The sequence below is a fragment of the Episyrphus balteatus genome, chromosome 4 (assembly GCF_945859705.1).
Source record: "Episyrphus balteatus chromosome 4, idEpiBalt1.1, whole genome shotgun sequence".
Lineage (NCBI taxonomy): Eukaryota > Metazoa > Arthropoda > Insecta > Diptera > Syrphidae > Episyrphus > Episyrphus balteatus.
In genome coordinates, this window is record NC_079137.1 from 27,894,112 (window position 1) to 27,907,266 (window position 13,155).

Sequence of the window (13,155 nt, forward strand, 5' to 3'; positions counted from 1 at the left end):
CACGATTCTGAAAAAATAATCATGATGTGGCGGTTTAACATGGAAGGCGGTTTTTTAAAAATCTGACAATGTGCAAAGAGTAGGCCCATGACACAAGCTATCATTTGGCATCACTCCCAAAAATTGCTCTCAAGCGGTTTAGCTTCCAGGAGCGTTCAAAGATTCGGGGATTTTTCGAAAAAAAATTTTACCCCAATTTTCAAACGCGATTTTCTCGGAATTTTGAAAAAAATCGAAAAACCGGATTATAATACTATCGGGTAGCTGAGAATATAAGCTTTCATATGGCACCACTCCCCTGTCTCTAGATCAAAGCGTTCCAACGCCTATATCGCGGAATTTTAAAGAAAATGAAAATAAAATTTTTGATGCCAAAAGGTAGCGGGGACTCTAACCTACATTTGGGTACAACTCTCATCCCTGTAGGTCCCCGCGTTCTCAAACCGGGAGAACTTAAAAGTAAATAAAAAATAGGCACGATTCTGAAAAAATAGGCATGATGTGGAGGTTTAACATGGAAGGCGATTTTTTAAAAATCTGATAATGTGCAAAGAGTAGGCCCATGACACAAGCTATCATTTGGCATCACTCCCAAAAATTGCTCTCAAGCGGTTTAGCTTCCAGGAGCGTTCAAAGATTCGGGGAGTTTTCGAAAAAAAAATTTACCCCAACTTTCAAACGCGATTTTCTCGGAATTTTGAAAAAAGTCGAAAAACCGGATTGTACCGGAATTTTTTTTTATGATAAAAAAAGAAATATTTAACTAAAAAAATAGAAATATATTTACTATTAAAAAAACCAAGAGAAAAGATCACGAAAAATTATCTGTTTATTTATAAAAATATCCATGTGTTAAAATAATTCCATTAATAACTAGAACCAAACATCTTAAGCTATGGTGTTTTATAAAAGTTTGAAATATCTTCATATTTCATTATACTTTCCAAATAAAAATCAATGTATCCTCTCACCTATCACAGCTCAGCTCACCCAACAGCTCAGCTCAACCATCAGCTCAGCTCAACCCTGCAAGTTCCATATTGCTACTATTAGTGCTGAAGCACACACAATTCTCATAAAATTACCATATCGCACATTTTATGCGCAATTCATTTACTTTCGTTTAGCATATACCGTACGTTCTGAACCGCACAACATGAGAAAATTTCACAGAATAAATTGAAAACTACATGGACGCAAGGAGGATGAAAGAATTAATTTATTGTTCACTTGATAAAAATGTAAAAAAACGAAGAGTGGATTAATTAATTTAATAATAGAAATTAAAAATATCAAATGAAATTCATTTACATATACTGAATGAGAAGTATAACTTCAGTCGCGTGTACATGTGTACACACACTCTTTTTATTATTTGATTATTCACCAATACAGATATAAAATTTCAGAATTGTGTGAAATCGATTCAAAGTGTTTTATTGGATTTCAGAATGAGTGAATCTTTGAGTGAAACCAATCGAAACAACATTAGTCAGTTGAAACCCGATCATTATTAATAAAACTCAATTTATATTTAAAATATGTATTTGTTTTTTCTTTCGCAATTCTGTAAAATATTACTAGCGCGTTTTGATTTCTTGGTACACAACAAGCGCAACATCAGTTTAATACGAGTAGACAACCGTATCCCTCTAAAAATTTGTTTTTTTGCCGCCTGTTTTTGACCGAACATGAATGATAAATTTGTCAAGTACAATAATACATATAATAAGCTTCTTCATAACAATAATATTTTTAAAAACAGACACTACCTACATTATTCATTAATTTTGATACGATTTTTGAGTAAAATACGTAGTTCAATGAATTAATCTAATTATGTTTTAGAAAGTATTATTTTGTATTATGTGGAGACTTTTGTAGATTTTGGATATATAGTATGAGAAAAAAATTTCATCTTGGGAATTTTGTCCATGGAGAATATTGCCATGGGGATGAAGATTCTCTTATTGGAGTTTTCGCTGCTGGAGATTTCAGTTTGAGAATATTGGATTTTGAGATTATAGTTTTTTTTAAGATGCAACCCATCTTTCTAAAAGTCTAACAGTCCGCCAAAGTGCCTAAGCCTTTGTTTTTTTTTGTTCTTTGTACAAAGAGAAATGCGTTCAAATGCACCACTACAAAGCATGCTTATTTATCTTTTTCAATGTGCATGTTCTCCTTCGAGTTCCCATTTTCAACTTTTGTGTATATATATTAAACACTTTCCTGTTTTCTCGTATACCCATTAAATGTCCTACTAGCATATTTTATATGGGAGGTTTGCATATGTGGACTTTTAGAGCTTTCGCTTAGTTTTCTTCCAGCACACGATGCGAATTTCTGTGCATACCTAATAACCTATTAGTTGCTATTATTTTGTGGTTGACTCTTAAAAGTTTCGCGGCGTTTTCAACTTTCAACTTCAGATGAAATTTTTTATTCTCATAATTATTCATTCTAAAACTACGCTCGCTGCAATCCTCGATAGCTTTTCTTATGAAGTTATATTTGCAGTCGATGTGTTATGCACGAGAATTTTTACCACTATTTTTGGTTCACAACTAATTTGTCTGTAAATGAAATTAATACTGAACATTTTTGAGTTGTGGAGTTGAGTTGTAACACTATTCTTTTTTTGATCTGAAAGTATATCTATTTTCAACGAAATCCAACATTTTTTTTTTTTTTCAAATAAAATGAAACACAGGTACAATACTTTATACAAAAATTTATATATATTTTTATTTTCTCGATTTTTACCTTGATCTTTGTTTATACACTACAATTTTACAATGTATGCTGTTTGCGTTTTGTATTTTGTGGTTGTTGATTTATATATTTCTTTTAAAAGTTATTTTTTATGGAAATAAATAAAATAATCAAAATCATTAAGGTACAGTATCTACAATTGCTGATTAAAAGTATGTCATAAATATTTCCTTGCATTCAAGACTACAATTAAGGTTTTTTTTTTTTTGTTGGTTTTGCTAAAATTTGATTTTTGTAGTTTACACAAGAAAATAATATTTTTTTTTTGTTTTACATTATTTTCATTTTGTACGATTTATAATTATTTGTTGTTGTTTTTATTTAATTTATAAACATTTTTTTCGAATAAGGTTTATCTAAATATTTCATAAATTAAGTTTCTTGGTATTTTTATGAAAATATGTGTCATTCCATCATTACTTAGGGCGGTAACCAGTACAAATATTACAACTATTTACTTTTATTTGTTAAACGAAATTAAATTTTTTTTTAAATAAATTATATTTTGTTATTATGCTTATACGAATAGCTTAAGACTATTATTATTTTTATTTTTTTATTTAATTTTATTATTTTTTTTGTATGTTCATTTTCTTTCTGTTTAGTACAAGGTTTTGTAAGTTTCTGAGAAAGGACGTGGCAAATTCAACGCGGAGCCTATGTTTGACCACTTCTGCTTCTATTTGTTTTTAACTTACTACTAATCGAATTGAGAGTTGATTATATTGTCAAAAGTCCTATCTTAATATTTAAATTTTGGGGTTTTCATTAACAATTTATGTATATTTAGTTTTTTTTGCGATTTTACTGTTGCGATGATTTTTAATAGGTAATTGTTAAAAGCAAATTGTGTGTTTTTTGTATTTTTATTTCTTTCGATTTAATATATTGCGGCGTATGTTTTTATTTTTGTCAAACTATAAGAATTTTTCAATTTTATTTTTACTTGTATGTTATTATTTATATTAAATACATTTTTTTATTCAATTTTACCTTAAAGTTATTTAAATTAACGTTCATGTGTTCGACCTGTAAGAAATAAAAATTAAAAAAAATATATGAATTCATTTAGAAAAATGTAAGTGTGTAATTAATATGTAGAAACATACTTGATTTTAGTAATAAGAAATATATTTCAACTATTATAGTTTTTTTGTTCTTTTTTTTTTTAATATGTAGCTATAACAAGAGTTTTTACGAGTATGTACAACAAAAATAAAAAAATTAATCAAATTATTATTATAAGATAATAATCAAACATAAAATATATGCAAATATAATACAAGTCATACAAAAATTGACTTAGCTATGTGCATTAGGGTGGTCCAAAAAAATACGAGCAATACGTTATTAAGTTACCAGAGTGGAGGCAGGAAGTGCAGATAAAATAATATGCGTACGACCTCAACAAACAGCTGTTTGTGGGAACGTGAGGTTGGCACACCCAAATGCTAATTTTTTTCAAACCTGCCTGATTCGATTGCCCAAGCCGAGCCCAAGATAGCCCAACTTTTATTTTTGCTATCCTACGCTTAGTTTATAAATTATACAAGCATTCGTTTTTGTACACCCCAGTGACCTTTTTAATTTATAATTTAGAAAAAATAAACCCACAGGTGTGGGCATTGCGCTTCAAATAATAATTATTAAACTTAGAATTCTTACTTGATTGAATGTAGTTTATTTAACATTATTTCACCTATAAACCACAAAATACAAATATTTTTTTCAAGTGTAAAAATCGAATATTACTTATTAAACCTTTCTCAACTTACCAACACTCAATTTTTTCGTTAGCATACCTTTAGTTCAGTTAAAATTCTAGGTCAAATAAAAAACATTTGAATCGCAATGCCCACACAAGTGGACTAAATTAAAAATTAAAAGGGTCACTGTGGTGTATGCGTACTATTTTTTTTTGTGTGAGGTGAATAAAAACTAATGCTTCTATAATTTATAAACTAAGTGTAGGAGGATAGAGAAAATAAAAGTTGGGCTAACTTGGGCTAGCCTTGGGCAATCGAAGCAGGCAGGTTTGAAAAAAAAAATTGCATTTGGGGGTGCTAACTTCACATAGCCCTGTGTGAGCTGTAGACGAAATGGATATGGAAGTGGCGAAATGGTCAAAGGTTACAACATGTAAAACGACCAAAAGACGTGGTTCAAACTGAATCAAAACCTTTTAAAACAACTATTGCATCCGAGCATATTGCATATTAGCTACGTAATAGGTGCCTTAACAAAACACTGTCTCATAGACAGCCTGGTTTATTTTGTGTGGAAATTTCTTGCAATATCATGGTGTCGCAACAAACCAATAAGTGTTCTAAGTGTGTTAATTGTTTTCGTTACACAGCGATTTCAACATAAACTAATCTAAGTCACTAGGCCTAGGTCCTTTTTAAGTTTGTTAAGCTACAAAATTAAATAATTCTGATGAACTATATTATGGTATTTAAACCTCGATTTAGTAATTTATATACAAATTTAATATTTGCCCATGTAAATTAGTAAATGAAATGGCACATTTTTTTGGTCATAGGAACAAAATTTAATTTATGAAATGTGTTCGCCGAACACTGTTCCGCTGTATGTCCTCACTAAAAAAATCAACTTGTTATGATGATAGGAGGTCGGGAGCAGCCGCCATCTTGGTTGGTATCGTTTTTATTTAATAGTTGTATTTTTACGCATTTTAACAACAAAAAATTTAACAACAGACTTATTAACATCAAAACTATCTAAAATATGATGCAAAAACGTATTCCGTGAGTTGATTTAACTCAATTTTTTAGTCGGTCAAAGTCCGAAGTTCATCTTGCAAGGTGAGGGTAATATGACATCTTTTCACATATCTGATTTAATTTTGATCTGTCTAGGTAATCCACCGGGAATGAATTGTAGTACAAGAAGAAAGAAAACAAAAAACTAAAATAATGAGAATAAATTCATAATTTTTGTTAATGTTATATGTGGACTTTATGAATAAAATTCAATTTAAAAAAGTTTTTATGACCTGTAGTCCCAACTGTTGTACCTGGGCGAAACGCATTTTGACTAAAGGTCAGACAATTTTTTTTTAAATTGAACTGTAGTACTTTTATAAAATGAGCCCTCAATGTTTATTGATTTTTTTTTTCTTTGTCTGTGGGTAGGTGTTGAAATCTTCAAAAGATTCTATGAGGACCGGAAAACGCCTCATAGAATCTTTTGAAGATTCTATGAGGCGTTTTCCGGTCCTCATCTTTATTGTAACCATCATATTATAGAAGCTATCTAACGGCGAAGCGCGAAGTTCACTGTCAAAAGTGAGAAAAAAGCAAGTTTTCTTCTTCTTTAGACCAAACAAATTTTTGGCAGTGGAGGTGTAATCAAAATGTTAGTAAGCAGTTTTATAGCGTTATATGTGTCCTTATAAATGTCCAATGTCGGACAACTTAAGTTTTGAGCTTTATATGGTTTTTTGGGGGTTAAATAACTTGAGTTTCCCAATCAATGTGAATAGGCAAAATTGACAATATTTCATAATCTTAATGAGTCGAGTATTTAGCTATTAAATAATATGGATACCATCCGCTCTTCCAAGATGGCGGCTGCTCCCAAGTCCCGACCTCTTATCATACCAACAAATTGACTTTTATGATAAGGACATGTAGCCAAACACATTCTTTGAAAAAAAAATTGTCCCGCGAAAATGCGATTTCATCACCATATTTTGACTGATTTAATTTAATTAACCTGGGCTATATACCCAATTTTCTTAATGAAATTACTAAAGATCCGAAAAATTTTATTACCATTTTCATTTTCAATTTATGTAGGTAATTACATTTATCCACAAACAAACTCTGATAGGTGATAAAACTTATTTATCACAGTTCCTCAACAATTTGACATAGCTAGTTTTCTTAAATCATACAACTTCGGTAGTTCAATTATTATTACCTTCCACTCATAATTAGTTTGACACATAATTGTCAGACCTTATACAAATCACTCATAGTAAAATGATTGAATTTTGCGACAGTCATCATCGTGATTCATTTTTGAATTTTGACAACATAATTGCATAAAGCACTTTGGCAACGAGTTCAATCCTATAACTCTACATTTACGTTTATTTATATACCTACAAAAAAATTCTAATCAATATTCTTACCAGTTGAAATAGGTCACAGGCGAATGGCATCCTTTTTCTGAGCCGCACCATTTGGACTCTTGTAGCGCCGGGCACGGTCGTCCACCTCTCTTGCCGTGTTTTATAATCTTTCGATATCGATGCATCTCACCGATGCCGCAGCTTTTGCTGCACGTACTCCAATCGGACCAATGGCCGACACGACAATCACGCGACCGACGGCCGGAAACACGTTTCTTGTGTTGCTGTTGCTTATTGGTCCTGTTGTAGTTATAGTTATAATTTGATGCGATACTCTGCAGGATAGCGTTCTTATCGTTTTTCGGCACAACGTTTGTCGAATTGTTTCTGAAAGATAAAGGTATATAGTATACTGTACAGATTGAGGATACAAAAATTCCCTAACAAAATAATCTCCTGAATTAGAATTTAAAAGATGACAGCAGCATGCGAGTGTAAAAGGTATCATCGTTGCCACATTTTACATTTAACATTATGAAAGTTATTTAAAACTTTGTGAAGCGAAGGGAGAAGTTAAGCTATAAATAAGTTCATTTATGTCAATACATTTTTCGATTGGTTTTTAAAATCAATATTATATAAATACATCGCCTTTTTTGCGAAAAAGCATCGATGTTTCGAAAAAAACAAAATTAAATTATTGGTTTCAAATGAAGTCAAAATATGTGGCGCCCTGGCTTGTGCGATGTACTGCGACGCACGCCAAGGTTCTAAGTATATCTTTTCTATGTATACAGTTTGTCCCTGTAAGCCTCTAACTAAATTCTTTTCACCATTTTCAATGAAAAGTTTGATTATACTCGAATTTTGTCAATATCCTGACTGAAACTCTGGTTCTCCAACCTATTCGAAATTAAGAAATTTTTGATGATTTTATATTATGTTTCAAACAATCTATGAAAATGGAAACGTACATAAAATTATTTCTGTTAAAAAAATTTTCAAAAAGAAACATTACTATCTGTCAGTTTCTGGTACCCAAAAAAACTCTGCTCACTTGTCAATCCGACACTGGAAGCTGCACAAGCGATGCAATATGCAAACAAACATGAATAAGTTCTCCTCCGGCATTCGTTGGCTATAACGACAACTTAGCTTGTCCTGATTTTTATGTCCTTTGCGCTGTTTCTTCCTTTCTGATTCATTCATTATTCATTTCATTCGAATGGTTTCAAAGAAGAAGTTTTTTTTAAGATTTTTTATTTTAACTTTCTGCTTTTTTGCATCTTTTTTTTTATTTTTTCTTGTGCTATTGTGTTACTGACTTTTATTAATAGTTGACGAAGGAGTCTTTTCTTTTAAAAGAATATTGTTTGGAATGAAAACAATTTAAAAAAATTATGTAGGGAACCAAAACAATTGCTATTGAGGACAGATAGAGAGAGACCAACAAAATAAAAAGAATGATGCATTCAAATGGAATTGCGAATTTGTATTGTTAAGCCTTTTTTCTTATTTATTGCTTAGCGTCTCTTTGAAGGAATATTTTAGACGTGATAAGGCTTTTCTGGTGTTTTTGTGGTTTTCAATTATTTTAAGAGAATCAACACAAAAAGAATGATTTAACGCAAACAATGACGAGTGGTTAAAAGGAGAAAAATCATTTATTTTGAGCTTAGGAATTTAGAGCTTCGAGATTGAATAGGAAGGCTAATATATTTTTAAAATGGAGGATTGAAAATTACGTAGATGAATTTTTTTTGAAAAATATATAATCTAGCTGATTTCGTTGAATTGAAATAAGCAGTCAAATAAATACAATATATTTTGTTATGTATTCTTTAAGGTGGAATAATTTTTCAAAGTGGGTTTACAAATTAAAAAAAAAACTTGGTATCTAAAGTGCCTTGCTTACATTTTTTGTGACACTTTACAGATTGGCATAAAAAAAAGTATGAAATTCACACATTTTGATAGAAAATAATAAGTATGAAAAAAGCACATTTTTTTTAACATGGTTTCATTGTATTTTTCAGCATGTTGTCAATTTGTTACTTACCGTTACCATAAAGCTTTTTCAGCAGCTAATTTGGGCCTGTTACAAGTTTTTCTCCTTTTTTCTTTTGAGTAGTTTTCTATGAAATTCATGTTCGAAAAATGACCAGACCGGACCAAACCAATACTTGAATTTTTTCATTGAGCAATAACGTGACACTCTTATCTTTATAGTCATAAATATGGAAGTTCTGAGCCTAAAAAACCCATTCCGAACTTGTAGAATCAAAACGTTTTCAAGCTCTTTTTAGTTTTGTGTATATGTACATTAAAAGCTTAAACATTCCGAGCAACTTTCGCCATTTGAGCAAGTACCTACTTGGATTTAGGTTCACTTTAGTTCAATAAAAGTAAGTTTTCAAAAAAATATAATTGCAAGTTTACTTATCGGTCATTCCAAGGTAACGGAGAGGACATATTGACGCTTGTAATCCAGTTTATCTAGTTGATTCAGGGTTCATGATAAAGTTGATGTCCTAGAAATTTCACGAAAAACTAATAAGATGCAGCTAAATTTTTCACGGACATAGACGGTAACGCAGATGACGCGTAGGATCTTCTCCGTTACCGTCTTTGTCTGTGAATAATTTGGCTGCGTTAAATTATTTTTTCGTGAAACTTCTAGGACATCAACTTTATCATGAACCCTTAAGGTCCTGACCGACCTTGAGATGCTGGTACTGCACCTTAAAATTACTCCTACTCTTCTGTCTACCCATAATTGGTTTGTTGTTTTGTGTTCCTTCACATAATTGTTGATCAGCGTGTGGTATTTACCGCATACTCTGCATTTCAAAGAAATGCCAAGCGTTCCTCTATCTGCCACCTGACGACGCGACGACGCACAGTGCGTTGATTCAGTGCAAAGTATGGAAAAAATTCAAAACAGCCTAATTTGTATGATCTTTTCTTTTAACATTATTTTTTAGTCTCGTGGCAAGTAAATAGTGTATAAAAACATTTTTTATTTCGGTTATAAGTTTTTGTCACATGAGTACACTAAGGATTGTTATTTTTATAACTCAAAAATTGCGTTTTTCATACAAATTGTGCGTAAAAAGGCTTGAAACAATCAGTCATAGCTAGCAGGGACGCGGATGAATGATACCTTTTTGGAAAAGTCGTATTTCCCACTTTATAACCTATTTACTTTTTTGATGAATGCACGTGAATCAAAAATTATGCTGAACTTTGAAAATAAGCTGTTTTTGTGAGAAATAAACCGTTACTTTATTAAAACGATCTAAGACTTTGGAGTGCAAAAAAAAACCAATAAAATATATTAAGCTTACCCTTCTTACGAGTATCCAATTAAAAACCGGTTTAATTGGAGCAATTTAACTCCGTGGTGCAGCTATTCGTAAATCATCACTAAATGGCCTACTTTTGACATGTTACCTTTAAGAGGTTGTGTAGCTTGCTGTAGTTGCATTTTACAAAAAAAAAAAATACAGTTCATCTAGTTAGACATCTGGCTATAATTTTGCATTCTTCAAAACCGGTTTTAGAAGGTCAAAATTTTGGACTTTTTTCCACTGGTCGCCGCACTGTGCGACGCGTCCTCTATGGGAAAAGCTCTAAAACCAGTTTTGAAAGAAAACAGGACCCCTTCTTGAAGTAATGCAACCCGTAGTCCCGAGGAGGCGACACTTATGGAGGTTTAGCAGATATGCAATTATAAGGTTGAAATCCCTTGGTTAGTCCGGCATACGAGGAGATATGAACATATCCTTATGGTGCGTAACGCATTCCTTCCTCTGTTACTTTGGAATGGACGTTATGTCGTTTTTTTAATTCAAACATTCTGTAATTTAGGGCAGGATAATATAAAAAATTGAGGACATAGGTAAATTTGTTTAATATAAAATTCGTAAAAACACTGAATTTTATTTTTCCATCGAACAAATTTTTAAGGGACAGATAAGAACTGATTACTATTGAACCAGAATTTTGAAGGCATTTAAATCTACCGAAATTATATATATACGTGGTAAGATTATATAGTAAAAAACAAATTGAATTTTTTTAACTAAATTTAATTTATGTGCTAATCATAACTTTGCACGTGCGTCGATTTATAGCACTTATTTGAAATATAAAAAAGGTTCTTAAGCGGACTACTACCTATTTGTAAAAATTGAAATTGCATCCACATGAATCCAATTTTAAAAGCCCCTTAAAAAAAAAAAAACAAAAATTCATTTTTAAACTAAAATTTGAATTTAAAAAAATTACATTAGCGTTCAGCCTTCATAGATTTGTAATTCAATTTTTTTCCTTCTAATTAATCTTTCCAATATCAAAAAAAATCAAATTGTCAAATAGTCAATTTGTTCACTCATTCAATTTTCAATTTCATAAACGTTAAATTAAATACTTAAATGCTTATTTCTTTTCATTCTTTTGCACACGTATCTTTTTTTATGAATTTCGAGACTACACTAAGTTTTACTTGATGCGAATCAATAACACTTTAAAGCAAGAGAATCCTCTGAAAAAAATCAAAACAAAATGCCGTCAACGAGAACGATGTGCTATCTATTGATTTCTTTTCGTCTTGATGGTACAAATTGTGCACAAGAATCTCACATAAAAAAGTAAGTAAGATGAGCCGAGAAGCTTTTATGTAACCTAAGGACAAGTCTGAAGAGATGGAAAGAGGAGATTGGAATTCCGATGCTGCCGCACGCGAAAAGATTGCAAGGACTCTATACATTTTGGTTCTGTGTAAAACATAAAACTCGACATCACACTCCTAAGAATTAACTGCTAGCATTTATCTTTATTGCTAATTGTCATAGCAATACAAACTCAGAGATTGTAGGTAGGTACTATCTTAAAGATGTGTTGGTATGCGTGCGACTAAGGATACTCACATTGGATTCATTTTAGCCAGCAACCTGGAACGTACTCGATCCCTTTCTGTAACGGAGCCAGGAATGGCAGTCCCCACTTCGGTTTGACGTTCACGTTCTATGCTCGCCGACAGTTCGTTATTCATTTCGACGTGGTTGTGCTCGGTTTCAAGGTGTGCTTGAGTATGCACTGTCTCGTAGCGGCGATCGTCCTCGACGAAATTGAAAACTTCACTCAGTTCGTATTCCTTGAGCTGTAACGAGAGAGAAAAAGGACGATGGAATTCATTTTTTTGTTCTCTTATTTCAGCAAAGTGGGAAACAAATTTATTAGAAAGTGAGAATAAAAGAAAAAACGAATAACTAATTTTGTCGTTGTTATTGGTAAGGAGGAATAAGGGTTTAAAAGGGCAAGAATCACCCAGGATGCCAGGATCTCACATCCTTTTCGTATAATTCGTTCCAAGTGATTCTGAATTTTAGTCTCAAGGGTTTCTGAAATGTAGCTAGCATTGTTGGAATTTTCTTCGGTTCTCGAAATATAATTCAAACGCAGACCCGCGGAGACTTGATTTGTGTGAAGATGTTAAAAAATTCCCTTTAGAAAATACGACAACGTGATGGTGCGGCATGTATAGTGGTAAATTAAAGGATTTTCGCTGCTGCTGCTGTTGGATTATGCGATTGGAATCTTAAAGCAGCCGAAGACATTTACTGGGAATATTTATACGGAGTTGATGGCATTCACAAGGCATTTGCATGAATTAGCAAGTGTGAAAACATGCAATCAAATAGGAAACGAAAACGATAAACTTGAAGCAATTTAAATTGATACGAGGGATTTTGTTTGTTTTTAATCTTATGAATATAATTTCAAGACGATTGTGAAGATGTGAAGAGTTCAGTGTTTGGTAGAAATTCGTGGAAATGGAAATAAAGCAAATGGCACACTGGGGCGACATAAAACATAGATTAAAGTATTGGTTGTGTGTTGACTTTTAGACAATTAAGATTAAATGGATTGAGTAACGAATCGAAGTAATAACACACATATATATAGTTTAAAATTGTAGATTTATAATGTTTTGGTTAGATTTTATTTTCATGTTTCAGTTACTAAAACAATGATTTGAAAGCTAGAATGAGTCGACAATGAATCATTGAAGTCAGATATGTTGCAGTTAGCAAACCTAATAGAGGATTTGTTGGTTTGGTTGCCTTTTTTCTGATGTATCTAAGGCACAATTTAGCACCGTATAGCATACAGTTATAGTAGTATAATAATATAATTTTGAATGTTTCCACGAAAAATATTGATAAATTACAGATAGCTTTGAAGTGTTTTACTTAAAAAAATAGATAAAACTGTAAAGT

General features: G+C 31.7%; 1 protein-coding gene across 1 annotated transcript in view; it reads right to left on the reverse strand.

Moving 5' to 3' along the window:
• Window positions 1–2,738: 2,738 nt before the first annotated feature.
• LOC129917667 (spondin-1) overlaps window positions 2,739–13,155 on the reverse strand; it is a 115,857-nt gene continuing 105,440 nt past the window's right edge. The window contains exons 4-6 of the mRNA XM_055997707.1: window positions 11,803–12,035; window positions 6,932–7,258; window positions 2,739–3,801 (exon numbers count right to left, since the gene is read on the reverse strand). Coding sequence (XP_055853682.1) covers window positions 3,789–3,801; window positions 6,932–7,258; window positions 11,803–12,035 — 573 coding nt within the window. The 3' untranslated portion in view covers window positions 2,739–3,788. The remainder of the gene's footprint in view (window positions 3,802–6,931; window positions 7,259–11,802; window positions 12,036–13,155) is intronic.